The sequence below is a fragment of the Venustampulla echinocandica genome (genome assembly GCF_003357145.1).
Source record: "Venustampulla echinocandica strain BP 5553 chromosome Unknown scaffold_1, whole genome shotgun sequence".
Taxonomy (NCBI): Eukaryota; Fungi; Ascomycota; class Leotiomycetes; order Helotiales; family Pleuroascaceae; genus Venustampulla; species Venustampulla echinocandica.
This window is the reverse complement of record NW_022474206.1, coordinates 1,638,213-1,661,977: the sequence shown is the minus strand read 5'-3', so window position 1 is coordinate 1,661,977 and position 23,765 is coordinate 1,638,213. Positions and strand designations below refer to the sequence as shown.

The window sequence follows — 23,765 nt, the reverse complement described above, 5'->3', positions numbered from 1 at the left end:
TCAATCCCATTCAACCGTGTAGTCAGCCAAGCGCTTGCGAAACAGGTCTCATCTTGCAATTTGAAGCTTTTCCTGGAGGAACTCGATAACTGTCGCGACACCTCCATCTGCGACTTTGACGCCGGCGAATGCGAAGAAGTCATGTGAAGAACCAGGGTGAATTTTCACAATTGCCTCGTTCCCCGTTATCAGCCACTTCATGCTCATCAACAACGTGTCACCCGGCAGCGGATCTTCCGTCCTACACATGAGAAGTGCCGGTGGAAGAGACTTGCTTGCTTGCGCCAATGCCTGCATACCTTCGTACGGCGGGGACACTAGAGGATGTCGTCGTTCAGCAATGTCTTTGCCTGGAACATAGGCGTCCTTGAACTGATTGAGAGCTTCCAGATTAAGCACTAACTATCGGCTTGTTGGACAATGAAGCCTGGGGGAGGTGGTTGGTGAAGTCAAAGTAACCGTACTCTTCAATTACAGATTGCACCTTAAGCGTTGCGCCTGCACTTTGTCTTCGATGAATAGCAACTTGGCACTGTACTCTGCTTGTCCAAGGTCGACAAAATATGCTGCTGCATCAAAATAGGCCTCTAGTCCGGCAGGATGAGCATCTTCTGGAGCGAGACAATAGCCGGCCGAAATCGCTGTAAGTTGACACTGGTTTGCATATCGCCTCAAGGCGTTATTAGAGCTGTCACGTTGATTAGTATAGTATTATAAGGTTACGATTGCGGCATCACCTACTGCTTCTGCGACCCGATAATGAATCCACCGCCATGAAAGTGCAAGAAAATGCCCTTGCTTGACTCGCCATTGTCAGCTATAGACACGCAAGGGGATATCGCGACCCTTCTCACGAGAGGAGATGCTAGTATCTTTGGCTTTTGGTAGATAGACCTGGGATGGGAAGAGGAGTTTTGGTGATTTGGCGACTCACACCTCATACTAACGCGGTTCGGCCGTTGTGACTTTCTCTAGAAGCCCATTGACCTTTTTCGTGTTCTCGTTTACAGCGCTCGGGGTGGACTGGACGCACCAATGGCAATGTCACTTGTGAGTGGAATATTGACAGCTCCTGTAGCTGGCAATGGCGAATGTACGATTGGAGACAGCGGCTACAAAAGGCACTACGGAGATTGTTGGAGCAAAACGAGATGTGCTTGTGATATGTATACAAGTCTTCAGCGAAGCCTTCGTACTGCGATGCTGTTCCAGCCCGTCCGCGTTCCGGTTGACAGTTGAGCCAGGGGAGTAGGTATATGTGCGTATAAAGTCACTCACCTGGTGTTGAAAAGCGACTTTGCTGGGAGTATACCTTGAACCTCGCAAGGGATGTGCCACTTGGACTACTTAGATCTACTAGTCGGAGGCAGTTTCGGTTATAAGCATCTATCGCACATAGGGCAACATGATGAAGCAAAGTTGGCTTGTTTGTTCTTTCGGGTGTAAATGGGTTCAAGAACATACAAGTAAGCTGCTGGCTTGGTATCCAATGCGGACGAACTCCCCCTATTCCGTATGCCCTCATTTGTAGCTCCTAAGCTTCCGGTACCCCACTGTACCCTTTGAATGATATTGATACTCGGGAATGCATTTGTTCATACTATTAAACGATGCAGTGATGTCTCGGAGCTCGAGTATGCTCGTTGGCCTTATTGGGCAATGTAAACTTTTCCCATGCCCATGCCTACTGAGCATGCTAATCAAAGAGTTGATGGATCGATAAGCCCCAATTCAACGCGTAGGAGGACAGGTTCGATTATATTAACCTGGGTGTGGGGGAGGAATCAATTGGATGAGGGGCAAGCCCGATCGAAACCGAAAAACTTTTGGTGCAATCCGTATCCATTTTTGAACGCCTGGGTATATCCTAGATCTATGCTAAGCACAATATATTTTCGCCGTATCCATCAAATCCGTCCGAGACCTGGAACAAAGACCTATGACACCGCATCCTGAGACTCAGATGTGGCGCCTCTATCAGCACTCTTCCTCGCTGGAGAGTCAAGGTCCTCGAATTGCGTTCGAGCAATATAACAGTTTAATTTCGCAGAATTGTAGCGTTCCTCGCCTGGGGGAAGAACAACACCAAGATAAGTATTGGTTGTAAACTTGATAAGGAACATGCAGAAATTTGGCATCTTAAGATCGAAGACACTAAACTGTTCTGCGCTCTTTGGGGTTCCTGTGTACCTGCTCGTACTTTGTTTGAAATTTTTGATGATGTTGGATAGCCGCTCATTTCGATCATATGTTGGATTTTGGGCCGGGTGGTCCTTATCACTTGTGATGATTTCCTTGGAGGTCCAACTGGACACGACGAGGAACGAGGTACGCTCGAATAGAAGGACTTCTTCCGCCATTATAAGCTTGCCTAAGCTACCAAGATGTTTCTCAATCTGGTCGAGGTTCGGAACGAGGTCGTGGATTATTTCAGCCCATGCTTTGTATAGAGATTGATCCCAGATGGAGGTTGCGAATGGAGTGGGGTCGAATGAGTCGGATTTTGATCGTATGAGGGAGACGCGGTCGTTGTAGATGTCTTCACGCTGGTTGGGGACAACGAGATCCATCTTATGGATTAGAATATATACGCTGGCAGTTGGGGAAAATTGACCGAGGGCTGCGATGATGGAGCGGTAGGTGAGGAGATCGCGATCGAAATCTCGGGATTCGATATCGAAGACGTAGATGAGGACGCCAACATTAGAGAAGACATGCTGGCGTTGTTGCGAGAGGTAATTTTCCATGAAAGCATCCTGCCTGCGAGGTATTAGCTTTGGTTTGTGCTGCTCGACGTGTACCTGTTGCGGCTGAGGCATTGATAGCAGTCATTCAAGCTACGAAGGCAACGACCCGTCTAACAAGCCCAGGCAAGGTGGACCTTTTTGAAGTTCCAGTACAATCTGCGAAGCTGGCAGACATCGTGCACAATGCCTCGACGCCCAGAAAGACATGAATGCAATACGTACCCTCCACAATCCCACAGATTCAGCGTGAGGTTACCCAGAAACTTGACATGGCTGAGATCGACGTCGATCGTAGCTCCCAGCCTCCGGGTGTCTTTGGCGATGTAATTGCTGAAGATAATGCTTCTCATGGAGCTCTTTCCGGAGCCTGATTTGCCCATCAGCAGCACTTTCTTCTTCTTCTGCTTCCGCGGCTCTGAGGCTGGCGAAACCGCTGGCTCGTCCTGGAGACTCAATTGGTTCATCTGGGCCATTCTGGGAGGCGGTTGGCGCAGGAGCAGGAATGGGGTGGCGGAGGAGGGAAAATCAAAAGCAGAATATATTGGATCTGCGCAATTGCGGTTGCTGTTGGGCTGTCCGTTTGTCGATCTCGCAAGGAAGCTCGAAGCTCACAGGTGGAGGAAGCACTCGTACTTGTATCCTTAGTAACCTTGGAACTTACTGCGGGGAGATGTCGGAGCACGGAGCACGGGTTTCCTGAGCCGAACCCCTGTCTTGTCGGCCAAAAACGAGGATGATGCGTTGTACGAAGTATATTACTGCTGATATTGATATCTGCATCTAGGTATAGGTAGATGTGAATGTACCTTTATCTCTCTACTCCGCAGAAATTAAATGCTAGATCGGCTTTTGTTTGCCGATGCTTTGCTTCCATTTTTATTTACGAGTACTTCCATCATATAGCACGGCCGCTAATAAACACAGATCGATCCTCGTTAATCATCGTCAGAGCAATACGTAGAATACCTAGGTAGGCAGATCAGTGTCATCTACATATCTACATTTCATTCTGCTGCTTAAACTTATCCCAGCTCTCGTTCAGCGTAGCGAAGACGAGGCCAGCGACCATGCGGACTTCAGTACTCGCATCCTGCGACAGCTACATTCCATGTATATATTAGCACTGCATTATTGATTCTTATCTGGAGATAAGGAGGCGAGGGAGCTGTAAAACGTACCTTATCAGGATGACACTTCCCAATCGCCTTCATATAATTGATCTTGACCTTATTATTCTGCACCAACTCATGCATCCCAACCTTCTTCCACGCACTCCCTTCCCACATGACCAAGTCCAGACTCCCAATTAGCGCCCTGAGATTATCCCTCTTCCCATCCCTCCACTGCCCAATCTTTGCTTCCACCTGATCTGCTAGAGCAAACTTCTCATCGTCCGCTTTCTCTGCATCGAGATTGGCTTTCCGTAGCCTTTCGACGGCAGCGCTATCACGACCACCATTTAAATCCTGCAGCGCAGATTTCGGCTTTGGCTTGGGCTTGGGAGTAACAGTTCGGGCAGGCTTTGGCGCGAGGGCTTTCTCGCATCGGGATCGCCCCTGAATGGCGGTTGCGGCTCCAACACCACCCTCGACACATAGTCTCCATACATCACCGGCTTCCCGCCACTTTTCCATCTGCTCTAGAGCCTCCGCTTTCCGCATGAGCGCCTTGCCCCAAAACTCTCGCATGTCTTTGTTTTCATTGCCTAGCTTGATAGTCTCGCCGTCGCCGCGCGCAGGCCCGATTAGTTCCAAGGCACTGTCAGCGTCTGAGACCCCGGACTTGGGGATACCTGTTTTGAGCGAGGTAAGAGCACGATTGCATAGGAGAATGATGGCAATAGGGTGGGATGAAGGAATAGAAAGCAGAGAAGCTGAGTAAGATTGATGCGCTGCAGCATAATCGCCGCGTTTGAAATGATCAGAACCGGCCTGGCGATGCTCGTTAGACTTTGCAAGAGCGGTCGGCGAAAGAGACGGAATGTTGCGTGGTGGCGCTTTGGGGCGTGTCGGAATGGGTGTTGACGGCTTAGAAGGTACGGGCGTTGTTCGAGGAGTCTGACGAGACGAGGTGGCTTTTGGTTGTGATGGAACGGTTGAGGATAGTAGTAGATCAGGCTCAGGTTCCGGCTGCCGCTGCCGCTGCCGCTGTGAGGGTTGAGGTGTAGGCTTTTTCCGTCGCGCAGGGCTTATATATGCTTCTGCAGATTGTTCGTCGACAGCTTGTTTCATCCGCGAGCGAGGATCCATAGGGGCTGACTGTTGCCATCGTGGTGTAGATGTAGGCCGCTCTGGTGGTGGCCTTCCTAGAGTCGACGGCTGTTCACGTGTAGAGCCCGAGGGAGATAATCGAGATTCAGGGGCTTTTGCTTTCTTTTGTGGGGCTCGGGAGCCAGATTCAAGCATGAGTGCCTCATCTGTAACTACAGGAACGGTAGGTTTTGGCCGTCGACTTCGTCCGTCTGCTGTGGATTGCCTTTCAGCCTGCTCCCGTTCAGCTGCTTCTCGCATCCATTTTGGCTGGCTGGGATCAGATTCTTGTTGAAATTCAGCCACCGCCTTTTGCACCTTTTTCTGCGATGTCTTCCATAGAGAATTGGCTGTCTTGAATAAGTTGCTACTAACAGCAGCTGCGGTCTTGGAAAGATCCGTCTCTCCACTTGGTGAACCATTATCTTCCCTACGGGATTGTGAATGGTCTTGGCCATCTTCACGCATCCGTGATTGGGTATTATTTTTTCTAGCCCCGTCCCGAGATGCATCTCTTCGTTCACCGGTTGAAGCGCCATTATGCCTACTCGAATCTCGACTCTGTTGTTTTTGTTTGGCCTGCCGGTGCGCATCGTTCAATATCCAGCCAACAGCAGCTTGGATATCAAGACCAGAACCGCTTTCAGTAAGCGCACGCCGCGATTGTTCGGCCGAAAACCCCATATCGACGAGTTCTGCAACAGCCTTGTCCCATGGATCATCCAATTCGGGTTCCCGCGCTGGCTCAGGAGTAGCTTTTGCGGCTGGAGGTCTCTGACGCCTGATCTCTTCCACAGGCTTCGCCAGATCCCCAAGGAAATCATCGTTGTCTGCGGAATCTACAACAGGTGCTGATGTAGAACCTTGGGACTTCATTTGACCCAATCCAAAAGGGTCATCATCATCACCAAAGGTCGCGCCTCCCAAGGACCCCATCGGCTGTTCCCAAGCCTGTGGCTGACTCAAGTCCGGGCTCTTGTTCTTCGTAAATCCCGGTGTGTTGTTACCGCTACTCGAGAGAGAGGGAGGAGGATAGAAACTCGAGTTATCGACTTTGGTGCTGGCATTGAATGCCGCAAAAAGGTCTTCATCTCCACCGTTGGTAGCACTATCACCGTTTATAGTTGCCGGAGAAGATGCTCTTGCAAAACTCGCTGGCAGAGGATTTATTGCGGGAGGGTTACCCCGTAAGGTCGTCGTTGGCGTGGCGTTCCGACCTGGGTCCCTATTCCCCAGTCCTTCCCACGACTGTGACCCTCCAAACTGCGCCTCATATTGTTTTCTTGTCTCTTCTTGCTGCTTCCGCTTCTCTGCCTGTAGTTTTTCTTGCTGTTGTTGTAGGGTTAGGGTATTAGGTTTCGAGGACCCGAAGGATACGAGATTGGAGAAGCTGTCGGGGGTGGAGGAGGGTTTTGGAGCGGCGAAGGCGGATGGTTTGGAAGTGGCTGCCCCAGAAGCCTGATTAGAGAGAGTAGTGGTGCGTCCCGAGAGTTGGGGTGGTGGCGTGGGCCGTAACGTGGGGTAGTAGTTCCCAGAGCCCTGTGGTGCTTTTGAAGCATTTGTATTCGAGGTGGAGGAAGCGGACCACTCTAGGCCGCTTAAATCATCCATCGGGGCAAGGACAAAAAACAAGATTCAAGGAATTCAAACCAAGGTGTGTGTCATAAATGCATTGAGGGATTGCGGGGGATGTTATACGGATTTCATATAGAATTGGATCCGGATTCCCATGAAGTCAAACTTAACTGTGTTGTGCTATTCCTGCATATGAGGTTGGTTTGGGTCGCCGTCTTTGACGCGCGACTCCGGGGCGGCTGGCGGCTGTCGGCTGTCGGGGCGAGCCATATGCCCCTGCTACCCCGCCAATAAGGAGAATCTCCATGTCACTAGGTACGTAGTTCATATAGGTTCATATATGTAGTCTCTCTGATGTGTACTTGTCTCGAGGCTTTTGGTAGGTGTTGACGCCTTTGGCTGCTGGTTCCTTTCTGCTACGACTTTCGAAATTTTCAGTCCCTAAAGCGCTCGTGAATGAGCTCGATGAATGATCGTTAGGCAGCATCTATCGCCTAGCATTATAGTCACGTGCATCAGCTAGGCATGTTGCAGAAACATGCCGGGAGGTTGCATCCGGGAGATTAAGTGCGGTCTACTTATTACTATTGTCCCATTTACGAAGTGCGACGTTCCATTGCTACCTTGCCCCTGGGATCTATGAAATAACACTCTAGACTCTAGAGTCTAGAGAGCCCTCTTTACAGAATTTTTACAGTTCAGTCCTACGGAGTAGGTTCTGGCACACTGATCAGAGTCTGCAAGTATCTACCGGTATCTCCTCTGTTTTTGTTGTTGATTAAATTGACCCCACAATTTCATTCAGGGGGAAGGATAGGGGAAAGGGGTCAACTCCTGAACCGCGCGTGGCGGGCGCATACCGACGGAGCAGCCCACAGTCTTTATCCAATTCTTGACTAATGTACGGATCCTCTTGGGGCGTTAACCGTCGGGCTTCGGTCGCGAAGAGGTCAAAAGCACCGTGGATAGCGTGAGCCTACCGCCTAATAATCGCCCCTAGACTGCGAACAGAGAAACCGGATACTTGGCAGTGTGCTGGCCCACTCAGTGCGACTCCCTCGATCGAGCAATTTATCCCCTCGAACGTTATCCTCGTAGGAAGACGACCCTTAATATCAAAATGCCAAAGTCGTACCGTAATCGCAACCGGGCCAATGAGGTCTGCTGTTGACGTATGTAGGTACCTGCATCGCCATCTGCGTCTCCCATGATCCCATCGACCATATCGGGGGGACTTCTAGCGATTCACCCTGCGGGCCCCTGGTCCTGTCTAGGACGGTATTGGATAGCCAATACTTCCACACTACCAGCACTATTGCCACTTTGAGCTGGAGTCTGGAACCTATCCAGCTAGAACACTGAGACCCTAATCACGCGTGTCTTATCCGACCCCTCGGGACCCGTGGTGGTGGGACTGGGTGGGGGACATGGACCAGACCATGCTTCTGGCGAGCGCGGAAAGGGCCTTGGGCATCCGGGGGCTGTCCTGTCACGCTGAGTTCGAGCGAATCCGTCCAGTAGGAGGAGGACGACAGGGGACTGGCGTAGAATCCCCCTGCGCTGCACCAGGTCGGCGTCGTGGCCGGGGGTGGGGAGGCGAAAGTGAACACTGAGGGGGTTGACGAGTTAACGAGTTGAGGAGTTGAGGAGTCGTCGAGGGGCTAAGCAGTGTGAATAGTCGGCGGGTTGGCGAGCTGAAGAGCTGTTGAGCTGAAGAGTCGAGGAGTTGAGCTATTGACTTGCTTCGTACGCTTTAGAGAGAACTCTTCAATATATCATGGTCGATCTGGTTCGACTTGGCTAACTGATAACTGGGCCATATCAATATCAATACAAAGCACCTACTGTAGGAGACGTTCCCGGGGTAGCTTACTCGCACTGAGTAGCAGTTCGTCCTTTGTATGGATCCGTGGCCGAGCCTCCGAGGATGCGGTTGTGACCGTGCCATGCCAGTGAAGCATCTATCTCCGTCTCCGCCACTGCGACTATGTTTATCTGGGCCCGCCACGCACCACCACCCTTCGCCCTTCACTCCTGGCAGTCGTCGCATCACAATTGACCGTCCTTATAGACGTGCTACCGGTAATTGAGTCCAATATTCGGGTCGAATTCACTATTAGAGTCACATCTCTATAACGGGACCTCTAGCTTTGAAGTTCGAAGTCGCCTCCCGATCCCGTTTCCGGCTCCCCGCACAATCGCAACAGTTCGCTTGTGAAGCGACCAACACCTCCCTTTGTATCAACAATCCTCGATCCCTCGAGTGCCTGCGAGTGCCCACGATAACACTCATCCATCTCACCAGTTCACACTAAACCTTTGTTTTACAACTGGGAAATAGGCCATTGTGCCATCTGGACAAGCCAACAGGTTGACTCCAGCGACAAGGTCGCCAATACCAAATACCAAAGCCCAATATGGGTCTCTTTTCACGCAAGGACAAGTCTGGCTCTACGTCCACGACCTCGAGCGGCGCCCGCAAGGATCCGGGCGATGTACAGTCCATGTCGTCCCATTCACAGTCGTCCCTGAGGTCGCCAACCACGCCTGGCCATAATAACATGATGTCGCTTCCCATCACCATTCCTAGGATCGCCCTGCCCAAGAACCCGGACCCTCTGGTCGACCCTGCGGGATACCTGAGAAGCATTGGGGCTGTGCGAGAGAGGTGTTCCCTAATGTTGGAGAAGGCCAGGAGAAACGAGTTGAATCACTTTGACGTTCAAATGCAGAATTTCGCCGATACTACCAAATTTGTTGTATCAATTATGAAGGTTTGTCGCGCCCCCCTTCCACCCTGTTGCCTTACTTGAGCCTCCCCAGTTCTGACGTGAGGACCTACAAACAGCGAGATTTTGGCACAGATTATGCGAGCATCCCTCCCCACGGGCGCTGGCAGCATTTCAGTGTCGGTGGACGAGATCGTATCGCGCTGCTTTTAAACACCTGGCCAAGCGAGTTAGACCCGTCCGAACGATGTCGCCGACTTCTCGATCTCTTCCTCATCTCGGTTCTGTTGGATGCTGGTGCGGGAACCTCGTGGTCCTATAAGAGTAAGGAAAATGGGAGGACGTATAGGCGGAGCGAGGGGTTGGCAATTGCAAGCTTGGAGATGTTCAAAACCGGCATGTTCAGCAGTAACGAAACCCAGCCGCACCAAGTCGACGCTGAAGGGTTGAGGAGCCTAACGGTTGATAAATTACGCGCTGCATTGCAAGTCTCCGAGCATAACCCATTAGCTGGATTGGAAGGCCGAACGGAACTCCTGATTAAGCTCTCTGATGCAATGAAGAACCACAACTATTTTGGGGCTGATGGAAGACCCGGAAATATGCTCGGTAAGGGCAATACTGAATTACTCTGACCATGCGCTGATATTTATAGACTTTCTGATATCTCATCCAACCACACAAGCCTCCTCCGTCCCTATAATACTTCTGCCTACTCTCTGGACCGTCCTTATGGATGGCCTTGCACCAATTTGGCCCTTATCCCGTACTGCGATCGACGGAACCCCTCTGGGGGATGCCTGGCCTCTCTCCTCCATGCCCACTGGGCCCGTTGCCGCACCATGGGAAACCATCGTACCATTCCACAAGTTAACGCAGTGGCTCTGCTATTCCCTTATGCAACCGATGACTAGGTTGATGAATATCCACTTCGCAGGTGCCGAGCTTATGACTGGACTGCCGGAGTACCGCAATGGAGGCCTGTTCATTGACACCGGTGTCCTGTCTCTGAAGAAGGATGATATGGCACGAGGGGTAGAGAATTTCAAGCGCAACAGCGCGGAAAATGGGAAGAAAGATTTGGAAATTGTTCCTATGTTTGCACCTGATGATGACGTGGTTGTTGAGTGGCGAGCTGTGACTGTTGTATTTCTTGATTTACTCCACGAGGAGGTGAACAGGACTTTGGGTCTACAAGGGCCTGACAGGCTGACACTGCCACAAATGTTGGAGGCTGGGAGCTGGAAGGTAAGAAAATTCTCCTCCCCTACATCCAAGTATTAAATGCTAATAATATGTGTCAATAGGGAGGTAGGGAAATGGCTGAAATTTCGCGGCCAAATACCCAGTGTCCACCGATCGCAATTCTTTCGGATGGAACAGTCTTTTAGTAGACTAGTTCTAAATCTTATTCGTGCCTCTTGATTATATTTTCTGGTTTCTAGGGAGCAGAGATTAGGGACATAACTGAAGGATATTAAAAAAACACCAGAGTGGTTACAGCACTCTATGATGAGGGAAGTTTTATCCACTTCCGGGCGGCCAGATTTGTCGGCGTAAATATTGGCAGATGCATAGGCATGTCACTGCGCAAACAAGGGCGAACCTAGATACCCTACTTTAATGAAGAAAACCAAACCTTTACATTACTTGTTGCCGAATGGTGCTTGGGGTTTATTTCTCTGACTATACGGAATGTTATGCAATAGAGGGGATGCTGCTAAGATGCACTGCCTGAAACTTCGAGGGTAGCGTCGTTTACCTTCTGCTACAGGCCCATTACTAAGAGGAATAGCTCTATTTCGGACTACCACCTGTGCTACTTCGACCATATAAATCAACTCCCTAGGTAACTGGGTGCCTGCCAATGGATTCAATGGGTCGGCTGGAGGAGAGGCCAACAGGGAACGTCCTGTTTAGGCTTAGCCTACTTTATTCCGAGCTTTGACTCGACGACGCCTTCAAGCTCCTTCAAATCGATATGCCAGCATCTTTTCTTTGTTTGTCCGCGACTCCGCGCACCTACTGCTGATCTATGTGCTTCCTTTGAGCTAAGGCATCTCCTAGTGGAAAGCTACAAGATGATGAGACGGAAGTGTCTTCGGGAGTTGCTCGGGGGTTGTGAGCTTATAGTCCGATGATTCCCTTTTTCGAGCACCTCCTGAGCTACTCGATGTTGGAGGTAGAGGTATATAGCGTTGTCATATTTGATGGTATTAGCAGGCTGTTCTGCGTCTAAATGAGGAGCGAAGCGATGTGAGCCCAAGTTGTGGCCCGTTCCGGAAGATGCCTCTTGCTGTTCATAATTGTCTGAGAGTTCCTTCTATCCACCCTAACGTCCGACTCTCTTTATCTCTCATGGAATTTCTCGCCGCATTCAGCGAAATGGCGTTTTGGAGCCTCAACAAAGGAGTCGTGCCCTTGTTGCTTTTATTAAAAAAAGATGTTAAAATGGTTTGGAGGTTCCAAAACCGTCGAAAATTTAGGAATGGGAATAATTATCAGGCTCATTTTTTTTTAGAACTTCTGGTTGATCAACGAATTTTGTTACCAGCGCTTGAAGATGCCGGAACCCCCCAGTAAATTATATGTCCAAGGCGGGCCCCCTTCCAAGGTGGTGGTTCCAGTGGGCAATGAGGCTATGGAGGGAGGATCTTCGGATACACCGCCCAAGCCACTTCCTAAAATAGCCGCACTTGGCCAGGTGGAAGCCTTTACTCTTGTTGTCTTATCAGAGGACGATACTCGTCGAGTGGTAAAGGCCACACCAAGCAAATGTTTGTCTGAAAAACGAAACCCCAATAATGCGAGGAGCTACCAGTTAGACCTGCTTCTAAAGGAGTTCGAAACCGCAATAAACGACAGCCAGTCTGAAAACAACCGTTTATATCTAAAACATGGCCATCTAGGCTACAGCATCCGTGACACCTTCAAAGTCATAAGGCGTCAAGAACATTTGGAAATAGCCCTTAACTACTTGTTTTCAAACAGAGGAAGCAAATATACTCTCGACTTTGAATTCCACCCAGAAACCGCGAAGGAGAGGGGAGTTAGAGAGAATGTGGAAAAGGCTACCCAGAGGACGCGAGTCTACAAGCTAAAAGAAGCTGCTCGGAGGACTGCTATGCCAAGTGGAGCTGTTGCTAGTATACAGCAGTCACCAGACACAAAACCACTACCACAGCCTACGGCGAAGACCACCAAATCAGGAGCTTCAACTAGATATACGGCTCATGCGAACGGCTTGAGGTCTGTTAGAAGAGAGCCAGCACCTACACCGAAGGATAAAAATGAAGTCTTTCAGGTGGCCACTCCATCTCAACCTCCCACTTCTGCACCTGCAAAGGATCCGCGAAGACATGGCCCTAGGACTAAGACTCTGACAAGCCGGGTGCGACCAATTCCTCAAGGGAAACCCTCTCATGGTTCTTCACGTGTTTCTATGCGAAATAGATCGCCGTCCTTGAAATCTCCCGCCAGCTTGAGGCGCGCCTGGAAACGACTTTTTCGAAGGTCATTTTCCTTTGGGAAAAGAAGTTCAGGGCTACGGGGGTCTGATAAATATCAAGAACAGGATGTTAGATTCAAATCTTTGTATACAGAAGCGGGCATAGAAACCTTTGTCCGGGGACTCAATGGAGACGAAGAGTCAATACCGACTCTCCGTGAGACTGATACGGATGTTAGCGAAGATCCGCTCGACGTCGAGGAGGAGGCTTGGGGAGATTGGTCGCGTTTCGAGTATTTAATGCGACAGTAAGTCGTTTCTTTACTTCCTATAGTCGACGAGTCATGTGTTTTGAATGCGGATGCTAACAGTTTTGAAGGCTCCACGCCCTGCAAAACTCAGAAGAACTATCGCAGATGACGGTGGCTGGACAAGCCAACCTCAGCCGGTGGCAGGAGTGTTGTCGTATGTTTCAGATCAACCCGGATAATGTTGGTGTTGATGAAAGAGTCAAGATTACCGGGCTAAAGAGTCAACTTTATCAATATCAGGCCTTTGCAATCTATTGGCAGATGACCACATCTCGAAAGGTTGGGGGCGGATTTGTTGGCGACGAGATGGGGCTTGGGAAGACGCTCACTTTCCTGGCCTATATTGTAGTGGAAAGGCAACTAGCATGGCTATGGCACGATGTAGCCAAGTCTCGGGAGAGTCGAGATGGGAAGCATCTTTTCCTGGATCAGCAAGGCTTGGATCAGGTCGCATGTCCAAGTAATTCTGAGCGCCCGAACTGGATTGCATGCCCTTGCGTGGCTTCCAATCCTACTTCACAAATGACAGCTAAGCACGGTGTCAGACTCGCTTGTGTTCCTCCTCCCCTCGTTCCGGTTTGGATGTCACAATGGAAGGTGCATGTTGATGAAAAGGAGACGGCGCTCGGGATGAGCCTAGCAGTAGCTCATCCTCCTTCCTTCGCTGTTGGAAGCCTGCATGATAACGATGACGCTCGACGCTCCAGGAACGTAACGCTTTTGGGCGCGGCTAAGGTCAAGATGCAGGCTGAAGGCGGAATCCTCAAAGACTCTCCAAAGCCAAACCAGGAGAGATTATTACTTCTGACCACGGCGGAGGTATACAAGAGCTGGGTTCGAAAAGTATTTGAATATGAAACGACAGCATTGTCTACCGACAAGTCTAGCAAAACACATCATGCGAAGGTAAAAAATCGGGGGATTGTCTTCGGCATTGCAATGATCGACGAGTGCCATGAGGAATATCGCAGGAACAAGGGAAGGTCGTCAGTTCTCGCTGATCTTCCTTCCGCCGAAAGTCCATTCCTGTGGGGCTACTCCGGGACTCCACTGTTAAACAGTCCTCGCGGACTGGAGGGTGTGCCATGGGCGATAGAATCCCAGACGCCGAAATGTGTTGACTCAAAATCCATGACCAAGACTGGATGGGAGCAGGACCCCGAGATGGAGAAGTTCAGCAATAAGGCATTGGACTATCTTTGCACCAAATTTGAGACCCATATCAAAGAGACCCACGGTTCCAAAAAACGTTCTCAGAAATTTCCAGGCCATATAATGCCTTTCCTTACCACGTTCATGATACGTCGGACAGCAGAGTCGTCTTGGTTTGGGCATCCACTCGTTAGACTCAAACCACATTATCATCACGATGTTAAGCTCAAACATATGGATCGCTACCGCGAAGAATTCAACAAGTTCATAAGCATCCTCTGGGTTGAGATGGATACAAAACTTAAAGATATGCAGGCAAAATGGGATGCCAAATGGGGTTCAACTCATGAGTTGCGCGATAGGCTGCACACAACGCGGCCGACGGATGTATCCCTCGGTAGTCGGTGTTGTGTGGGCTGGAAACTCCACATATTTCTCACATTTCCCTATCTTGTGAACCTTGCATTGCTACCACCAGATGACTGGAGCTATCTTGATTTCTCAGCCAAAGAGTGCAGCAAATGGGCATCTCCTTCATCCGAGAAACGTAGTCCGTACTGCAAACGCCTCCGAAGTATCGTTGAGAGCAGCCCAAAATGCCTTTGGCTATATGTGTTCATCAGAAAGTTGATGCAGACGAGGGATGTGAGCGGCCAGGAGCAAAAACTGGTTATTCTGACCCGATTCAACGCTGTAGCTTTGGTAGTGAAACTGGTACGAAAACCCGTCCCATCCTCTGCCCCCCCCTGATCCACCTTTATATTTTTAAGCTAACATTTATCCCCCCTTGAGTTCATTGAGCGCTACATACCGTCCACTGCCAAGCGGGTCGGCCTCGTTATCACTGGCACACACCCTCGCCTCCGCGCGGCAGCGCTCGAATCTTTCACTGACGCCCTGCAACCTAACGGGCAACGCAAACAAAAAGACAACATCCAATTCCTCGTTGGCACTACATCTTTGATTGGAAAAGGTCTTGATCTCACCCGCGCAGCTAACGTTGTGCTCATGGAGCCCGATTTTGAATTCAGGCGCGAGATGCAAGCTTATGCACGAATCCATCGCATTGGACAGAAGAATGAGAAGACCAATAGTTGGAGGCTCATTGTCGATAATAAGTACCTCGAGGATTACGAGTATCACAATCCCGAATGGAAGATTGTTAGAAGGCAGTGGGAGAGGAGGGACCTTGTTGGACGTAAAGTTGAGGGTTATTTTGGAATTGATAATATCGGCCAAAGTACTCCTATTGAAAGGGAGGGGAAGGGCAAGGGCGCAGAGATACAGAGCGTGGGGGAAAAGCCGGTTGGCCCTTTGGGGGAGACACTGTCGGAACTTTGTTATTCCCCAGATGAATATGGTAGTGATGGTAGTGATGGTAGTGATGGCAATGAGAGCCAGAGTGGTAGTGTCAAGGTAGGCGGGAGATTCTTTACGCTGGCCTCTTAAATTAGGTAGAGGAGATCAGGGTGCAATTGGATCGCTGGATTTTCTTGCGTCTGCTTACTGGTATACTTGGATAGTAGGATGTTTTGTTTTCACTTTGAGGAATAATTCTACTCATGTGCTGAATTCTGTTTTCAAGGCTTATGAATATGAATACCACTCACCACATAAATTCTATGTTATAACCCAAGCAAACGACCAGACCTCAGTTTGCTCTAGTAGGTTGTTGCTACACGAGCAAGGAACCGTGGATTATACAGGGTAGATGAATTTAGTGGGTTTGGTCGCAGTTTTTATGTAACGATTGTCCCAACTTTAGGATCCACAGGATGGGGTGGAAGAAGTTGAAGTTGGGTTGGGGTCGGCTGGTGGTGGGACGAAGCACCGACCAGATCAACTCAACAACACAGCGCGGGGTGTGTCTATTCTATGTCTAGCAAAAGGAGAAGAGACACCTTATTATCCTTTGTAGGTAGGATAAGGGATCTATCTACCTGCATAGGTTCCTAGTTAGCTAGACGGCAGGGGGCCTCGACCTAGCGGGGAAGAAATTCAGTAGCGAGGACGGTCGTACAGGGCCAAGTACGAAGTACTGTACTGTACTGTACTGTACCAGGGCATGCTGGCTGCAGATTAGGATCACCATATCACCATATCACCATATCATCATATCATCATAAAGCCACGTACACACGCCCTCCTACCTCCAGGTCTGACTTTCGTGGCCGGATGCTCAAGCTTACACCCACGCCCGTCCCCGACACACTCTTGGCCCGGTGCTTGTGCTGCTCCTCCAGCATCTTGCTGTCCCGCTGCACTTCCTCGCTGCATTTCGCCATCAACTCCGCTTCTGCTGTTCTGCATTCAATTCATATTCACATTCACATTCACTATGCATCGAGGCGCGGCAACGGCCCCAACATACCTTTGGTAGCTGGCTTTCTGGCTAGGATCCACGCCGTTTTGTCGAAGGAGAAGATCTGTTCTGAGAAGATGAGCTCCGACCCGAAGACCACATCGAAGGGCGGCTTCTTTGCAACGCGGAAGCTGGTGACGCGTGTCTTGCGATTGCCAACGCCAGTCCACGTGATCTCCGCCACCGCTTCCGACCGCACCGTTTTGCCATTGAACGTGATCCAGTCCGTGGGCGCCTCAGCCACGCTCTTGATCTGGAGCCGCTGGAGGGCGTCGTCCGAGATCCAGTTGCCGGTGGTGCCAGTATCGAGCGTCGAGACGAATGGCAGCGGCGCTCCCCCCCCCCCCACCCCCCCGAGAACATCGTGATATGCTGAATGGCAGGGCTCGAGTATCGTTCCTCGTCATCGCGCTTGTACTGCTAGCTAATGTTTAGTCGCATCTCTATCCTCGAGGAGTTCTGTGGAATTATTACCTCGCACGCACGACTGGCAGCATCGACTGGTTCAGCCGGCTCGGGTCGATTGACACTTTCCGTCGGAGGCTCCGCGCCGTCCACGCTGAAAGGAAGATTGAAGAAACCATATGACATCGCGTCGATTTTCTTCTTTCCCAACTCCATATTCTGGCGGTCTCGGGCATCATACGCCATGGTGGATGGAGCCTCAGCCTCGCAAGCTGCGAATGTCCGCTTCAATTTGAAGGTAGGTATTGGAAACAGTGGCGGGAGAAGATGATATGCTTGGCCTTTTGTAGTGCTGGATGTGGCATTATTATAACTGCCAGATGGTATAGAGCCGCCGCCGTTTGGACCCAGTGGTTCATGGGGCCTTGCAATGCCCTCAGCACGCCACTCTGAATGAGTCCAACTTGCACCTTCATTCCTGTGGCTTTACTCGGCTGGGCTGTGCTGATGGGCTGCTGGGTAGCAATGGGCCGAGCTATATTTGATATCGACGCAAGGCTGTGGTCTGGAACGAGGCGTTCAACTTCATTTAAATATCGTCTCATGGGTTGGATCTCTTCTGTATTTTTATCTCTGAAATTCTTTATAACCCCGACCCTCTTATATATTGCTATTGTGTCATTTCTAGCAAGGCTCTAATCAACCTGTTTCGAAAAAAATGTGCGTAGGTAAGGTACGTACATGGCATAGCCTTCCGCAGCATCAAGTAGTACTTCTAAGCCTCGGTAGGGTCAAAATTGCATGCATACCTACGAGTAACCTACATGCAACCATCAAAAAGTGAGGCGAACGGTGTTACTCAGTACCCCACCGATTACGCCACGTCGCGCTCCATAAGAGGTTCATTTCTGGCCGGCAATACTCAAGGAAGCATCGATTTTTTGAGCCGCAAACTTTTCACAGAATGGAAGGATACGCTGCAATCACTCAGTTCATGAGCAACCATGACGATGTTACAATTGTTCGACGGTTTCGGGACTTGAATTTGCAGGATATACTTTATTTGCAGGCAGAACTCATTCACTTACATGATGAGCTGAAAGAGTAAGCGCTGAGTGACAAAGAAAACCGGAATCGGACATTCTTTTCTAGAGACTGGTGGTCCTTGGCTAATGCCGAGGACGAGGAAGGGCGACTACAATGGACAATCATCCTAAAGATTCGTAGAAATCTTGAGGCGTATAGCACGTTAACCAAACAGTGAAAGAAGAAGAAAAGTCCTGACACGAACGATAAATAGATTCCCGCGTTGCACAACAGATCTTTTTCTCCAACATTCAAGGCCCTAATTCCTATGACCTTGCATTTTTCCGCGATTGGCTTCAGCGGCCGAATATGGGCAACTTCCCACTTCTCGGCCGCGAATAGAAAACGCATGGGCAGAAGAACACACGAACGATCTAATCGCTATCCATCGTCGCGACCACGGTGACCCAATCTCGAGGTGGTTTATCAACAACCTCGTGCCCTGGTTCCACATTAAATGCGGGAGTCGTATTAAGGTAGGGAATCTTCTGCGACGTATGCGTTGCAATTCTCACCCCAAAATCAGAAACCCATCCCCGAATCACCCGCTTCGGAAATAGCGGAATACGATGAAAAGCCTCTCCTCAAAATCGTCCACATTTTTGGAACGCTCATCGCCTCGCTTCTCCCGATACTGTCTATTGTCATCCTCTACTTTGTCAGTAATGCTGGGGCGAGACTAGGTGTTGCGGTAGCATTCACGGCTGTTTTCTCGATTACGTTGCTGTTGACAACGCAGGCGAAGAGGATTGAGATTTTTGCGGCGACTTCTGCGTGAGCATCCCCCCTTTTTTTTTCTTGAGTGCGGGGTTGAGTGGTGGGAAGAGAGCGGGAATTGCTGATAAGTGACTAATGCGTGGTTGCGGACAGGTTCGCCGCTGTTCAGGTTGTGTTTGTTAGTGCGAATTATGTAGTTGTTGGATCTGCATAGTATCAAAACACCTGGGAGACCTAGGACTGGGCATTATTCAATATCCAAATATTAATCTTTGGCAAGAATATGGAATAATTACAACTAATCGCAATGTTCAGGGGCGATCACCACCAAATGTCGTGAATTTTGTAACTGTTTTATAGGACCGATTGTCCCGAATTAATAATTTATAGAAGACCGCTAATGCTAATTATTTCGTTTATAGGGCGTCTTATCTAACAGATTGTCTTAGCTGCGTGTGTGTTAAAATGCTTCTAATATAGTTAGGCAAGTCAAGCATCTGGCAGCGGCAATCAGGGCAACCAGCCCAATTTGAGTCGAAAGGACGACCAAGAAGATATGGATAATTACGAAGATGCTGTTTAAAAGAATAATAACCAGCTTGCATCTATAGTCAAAACAAGTCGCGATTCTAGAAAGAAAAGCTAATAGAAGAAGACTTAGCATTTTCAGTAAATGCCAATGTATCGCTGCCTATTGCCTCCAGGCCCCCGACTTTTATAGGCAGCGGCCCGGGTGGTGATTTTTTGTCTAGGTGAAGGGTATTAGGTGGGGAACTTAGTTGAGCATCTATACATAATTATTCAGGACTGACTTGCGTCTATTGTAGTTTTTATACTACCTACCTTGTATAACAGTAAATCTCGCATGGAAATGTTCTCATGGCATTTTCCATTTCCGTCTTTAGATCTGAGCAGTCGCTGCTCTAGTCTGAGCTATGTCTAGAGCCCCTGAGCAGGTCGCAGAGTCAGCCGGAGCTTGCGAAGGGATCCAAGGAGGTGATCTATTTAAATTCTAAGTAGGTTTCATCTATTCGAAATCAAATGTACACTTTCATCTTTTGCTCTCTGCTTAACTACAAGACACACAAGCCCACATCTGAAAACAACATATAGCACAGGGGCGATCTGTGCCTAGCGAGACGGATTCATTTACCAGCACGCGAGACCCTCTTTACCAATCGATAAAGCCAACATTGACCAATCTGTTACCGGACGCTACCTCATGACATAAGTCTTTCTGTCATCAAAAGCCAGGCCGTAATTGGCTTATTTTTTGGACTTTATCCGATTCTTGATCTTCCCGAGAAATGAAGGACTCTTAGTCTTGTGCTCCATCACCACTGGCAGATTGGTGTCTTGCAGGGTTGTCACCTGCGGGTTTGCCTCTTGCAATGTTGTTGCGGGTATTTTTGCTTTAGGACGTCCTGCCTCGAACCACTTCGCGGGGTGTTTAGGTTTGGGTCGCCACGATGCATTTTCTACATCTTTCCGTGCCCGAAGGATGATCTCCACCGCCCAAGTACAAGGCTCGAAACTCACATTGGCTAAAGAAACGGGACAGTCAAGGAGCTCGAATATGGCGGGTTTTGTTGGAGTACGTGGTGCTCGGCGCGCATAATCGATCAAGGGACGATATGTTTCATCTAGCAAAAGATGCTGATTTTCGTCCAATTTTGCCTCAAAGTAAAATCTCATATCTGTTCTCATGCTGAGTATGAGGAGCGATTTTGTGAGTGCAGCTGGGTTCGCCTCGAAGTCTTTACCGAAAAGCATTGGTTCATATTCTTGCGTGCTTTCGCGACCGATGAAGATTGGCGTTACTGGATCTTTGAACTTGCTATATGTAGATAATAAGTTTCCCACCTCATTCATCATTGGTTTAGTAAATTCGCAGCTCTGTGTCTGAGATTCAACTTGACTCCCGTAAAAGGTGAGGTTGTCAACCAAGAGGCCTAAGTCTTTTCGCAACTCTTCGGGGTGGTGAGTTGGGACACGTCTGATTTGATACAAGAACGCACGAGACAAGAGCACGGGTAAGTCGAAGTCAGGGCCTTTGCCTTGCTTGAGAAAATCATCGCTGATCTTGTTCAACAGAAAGTCCTTCACCGTTCGGTGTAAAAATTCGACCGAATATTGTGAGATCCCGGGGAAGAATTCCCTTTGTTTGACTTCCATGAGGCCCTTGCAACACGCGTTTATTTGGTCGGACGCCTTCTTGTGCATTCTCTCAATCTCGGTATCGGTCAATGGCCCTACCGAAGAACTATGACTTGTAATTGTCTCATCGTGGATGAGACTATATGTCAAAAGGGTGAGAGGTCCATCTGAGCTCAGGGCAATTTGAAAGAACTGAGAAGCCCGTTTCATGTAGAACTCTTCAAGACCAGCCATGATGTGACTGAAGTACTCTTGGAGATCTGATGGTAGCATCCGTAACCGTCGTTGTAGATCGGACATGTGATCATTGTTCTCCACACCCTCGACCAATGACCGAACTACTAGGACAACCCATAGAAACACTCCTTGGGCCTTGACGCATATTTCTCGAATAATTTCTTCTGCAACACATGCATTGGTCTGCTTTATTTCCATGAAGTCTTCGTTAGCGGCCAAAGTGCTTTCAACATAACGTGTGATATCTCGATAGGTCAATTCGTGTACTCGAAGGTTTGAGCAATCCCGGAAGGCTTTCTCAAAAACGATCCAAGGACGACTTGACAAACAGATCTTCACATCTGTATGCGAACACGTTTTCTTGAGCAGGCTGATGATTTGTCGATGATCGCCATCGTATTCGTCTAGGCCGTCGATAAATATGCATATTTTGCTTTCTTTGGAGACCAATGAAATTAACAGATCAAATGCGTCTGAAAGTTCCACCTCGGACCAATCACCTGGAATAATGAAGCATAATTGAGCCATACGCCAACGACCTGGGAAGATTGCCGATACAAGATCGGCTCTATCGGAGAGCATGTCGTACAGTAGCGATCGAATTAATCCGCACAACGACTTCTGGATCTGGGTACCGGCATTCCAGAAGAATACATCTGCCCTTAGGAGTGTTTTTGGCTTGGCCCAATCTTGTAGAATCTTTTGAGTTTGCGATTCTTCGACCAAATATTTCATCAGGGTCGATTTTCCAGATCCTGGCTTCCCAGTGATCCAATATAAACTGTTCTTATCTTCTTCAAGCCACCTAACAAAAGTCTGGGTTTGGTGCAATTGCGTCTGATTTAACCCAAAGACCCACCCGAACGTCTCTCTGTGAGCATCGGGTATCCTGGCCTTTCGTTCTCTTATCCGGGGAAAACATAAGGTCTCGCGAAGACGTTCAGCAGTTTGCAGCTCCAACTCTTCTTGGGCCAAAGTTGACATCTGCTGACCAAGGAAAATGAGGTGTTGCTGGTTCTGTGGGTTGCAATTGGAGGTTTCTATAGCGTGCAGGATATTCCTTTCCATTCGCATGGTGTTCTCAGACAACTTTTCTAGCAGGTCATTGTGTGTAGAGGTTTGCTTGCTGAATATTTGTCAATATATTTCATGCAAGAGAACATAATTTCTCACCCCATCGCAAAGACCAAATTTAGGACCATCGACTGTCGCAACCGATCCATTCTCTGAGTCAATTGATTGACTTCATCTTCTTTCCAGACGGAAACCAATGCCTGGCGAAAACTGTTCCATTTCCCACTCTTGCCACTTCTCCGAATCGTCTCAATCACATTAATAAGCTTTGATGAAGTCTCTCGACATTGTTGTACCATATAAAGGAACGCAACAACATCCGGCGTCTGCTCACGTAGCTCCAAGTATGACGGCAAGGCTTTGGTCACCCGTGAGGTGAGGTGTCTGAAATTCCCAGCAATAGCTTCGAGCTCCAAATCCTCTTGTAAGACTCCATCAGGAGTTCTGTAGAGCTGATAACTTTTGGAAACGACTTTGCACGTGAAGTCGATGAATTGCACTACACACCCAGCCACCGAAAGGGCAGAAAGTGGATCCATGAAACGACTATTATCACATATCCAACCAACGCGCTAACCACAGAGCACAGAAAGACATTTATATCCTCATGACCGCCATGTTCATTGATGTTCAGCTGAAGCGGGGCGGCAGAAATACTTTACCGCATTCAGGCATATAAGCGAGGATGTCTCTTTTCACAACTGACAGTTGAATATTGTCCGAATCTTTGGGAGAATACTTGCGATGTAGGAGACTTCTTGAATTTGGAGTGGATGTCCCTTTCCAAAGTCATTTGCACCAAGCCGCTGAATAAATAGATTTGCCTTCATGATGGCAGAGCAAGGCATATGAAGACAAACAGGTATCTTTTGTACGATATCGCGTTAAGCGCAGAACAGGGTAAACGTCAATGCGTAATTCGTTATCGTTCTTCTCATCTGCAACTAATCCCTATCCTCCCATCATACTTATTCTGCCAGAAACCTCGGAAATGCTTCGTGTTTCCCAACTCAGCAATATCACCTACCTCCTTCGGTGTCACCGAGTTTGTGGATAGTGGTAAAGCAATTTGCAATCCGATCGCCGATGTCGATGGGACAGAATCCACCTTTATGGTACTTGTCGCGACCTTTAGCATCGAAAAATTCGAGCCTAGGAACGGGGGGCATGATAAGCTATAATAAAACCGCGATCAAGTGCGGGACAGAGAATGGAAGGCGTGAGAGCAGAAAAGCTACCTCACTTGAGTTTGGAGACGGCGCGCAGCACATGGAACTCTCCCAACTTGATCGCTGCACGCCGCTGGTCACTCTTCTCTTAGTCGGGGGTTCTTCGTCGGTGGTCGCTAGAATTTTCATTCCCCTCAGAGCTGACATCATCATTCTTACGGCTCTCACCCTTTTTCGTCGTCGGCATTGCGGTCTTTAAGGCTTGTCCCTTACATGCAGATCTGTCCTTCGCACGGGGCTTATCGGCCACAAAAACGTGGCCTGTTGTGGTTCGCAAAGCGCGAGCA

The 23,765-nt window shown here is 49.1% G+C and overlaps 7 protein-coding genes across 7 annotated transcripts; 2 read left to right on the top strand and 5 right to left on the bottom strand.

Annotated features, from left to right (window-relative positions):
• Positions 1 to 48: 48 nt before the first annotated feature.
• BP5553_03084 (uncharacterized protein) lies at positions 49 to 811 on the bottom strand (the record flags this gene model as incomplete). The annotated part of the gene is made up of 3 exons (XM_032011707.1): positions 49 to 402; positions 505 to 688; positions 738 to 811. The coding sequence occupies 3 exons, from the start codon at positions 809 to 811 to the stop codon at positions 49 to 51; spliced, it is 612 nt and encodes a 203-aa protein (XP_031871400.1).
• Positions 812 to 1,937: 1,126 nt separating this feature from the next.
• BP5553_03083 (p-loop containing nucleoside triphosphate hydrolase) lies at positions 1,938 to 3,220 on the bottom strand (the record flags this gene model as incomplete). Its single annotated transcript, XM_032011706.1, has 2 exons — positions 1,938 to 2,760; positions 2,970 to 3,220. The coding sequence occupies 2 exons, from the start codon at positions 3,218 to 3,220 to the stop codon at positions 1,938 to 1,940; spliced, it is 1,074 nt and encodes a 357-aa protein (XP_031871399.1).
• Positions 3,221 to 3,744: 524 nt separating this feature from the next.
• BP5553_03082 (Uncharacterized protein) lies at positions 3,745 to 6,607 on the bottom strand (the record flags this gene model as incomplete). The annotated part of the gene is made up of 2 exons (XM_032011705.1): positions 3,745 to 3,846; positions 3,926 to 6,607. 2 exons carry the CDS (start codon positions 6,605 to 6,607, stop codon positions 3,745 to 3,747), a joined length of 2,784 nt encoding a protein of 927 aa, XP_031871398.1.
• A 2,381-nt stretch (positions 6,608 to 8,988) lies between these two features.
• BP5553_03081 (Uncharacterized protein) lies at positions 8,989 to 10,691 on the top strand (the record flags this gene model as incomplete). The annotated part of the gene is made up of 4 exons (XM_032011704.1): positions 8,989 to 9,345; positions 9,420 to 9,909; positions 9,956 to 10,548; positions 10,608 to 10,691. 4 exons carry the CDS (start codon positions 8,989 to 8,991, stop codon positions 10,689 to 10,691), a joined length of 1,524 nt encoding a protein of 507 aa, XP_031871397.1.
• A 1,172-nt stretch (positions 10,692 to 11,863) lies between these two features.
• BP5553_03080 (uncharacterized protein) lies at positions 11,864 to 15,660 on the top strand (the record flags this gene model as incomplete). Its single annotated transcript, XM_032011703.1, has 3 exons — positions 11,864 to 13,056; positions 13,128 to 14,925; positions 15,004 to 15,660. The coding sequence occupies 3 exons, from the start codon at positions 11,864 to 11,866 to the stop codon at positions 15,658 to 15,660; spliced, it is 3,648 nt and encodes a 1,215-aa protein (XP_031871396.1).
• A 511-nt stretch (positions 15,661 to 16,171) lies between these two features.
• Positions 16,172 to 17,224, bottom strand: BP5553_03079 (uncharacterized protein; the record flags this gene model as incomplete). Its single annotated transcript, XM_032011702.1, has 4 exons — positions 16,172 to 16,259; positions 16,348 to 16,510; positions 16,583 to 16,945; positions 17,059 to 17,224. The coding sequence occupies 4 exons, from the start codon at positions 17,222 to 17,224 to the stop codon at positions 16,172 to 16,174; spliced, it is 780 nt and encodes a 259-aa protein (XP_031871395.1).
• Positions 17,225 to 20,047: 2,823 nt separating this feature from the next.
• Positions 20,048 to 22,788, bottom strand: BP5553_03078 (uncharacterized protein; the record flags this gene model as incomplete). Its single annotated transcript, XM_032011701.1, has 2 exons — positions 20,048 to 22,301; positions 22,349 to 22,788. 2 exons carry the CDS (start codon positions 22,786 to 22,788, stop codon positions 20,048 to 20,050), a joined length of 2,694 nt encoding a protein of 897 aa, XP_031871394.1.
• Between the last annotated feature and the right edge of the window lie 977 nt (positions 22,789 to 23,765).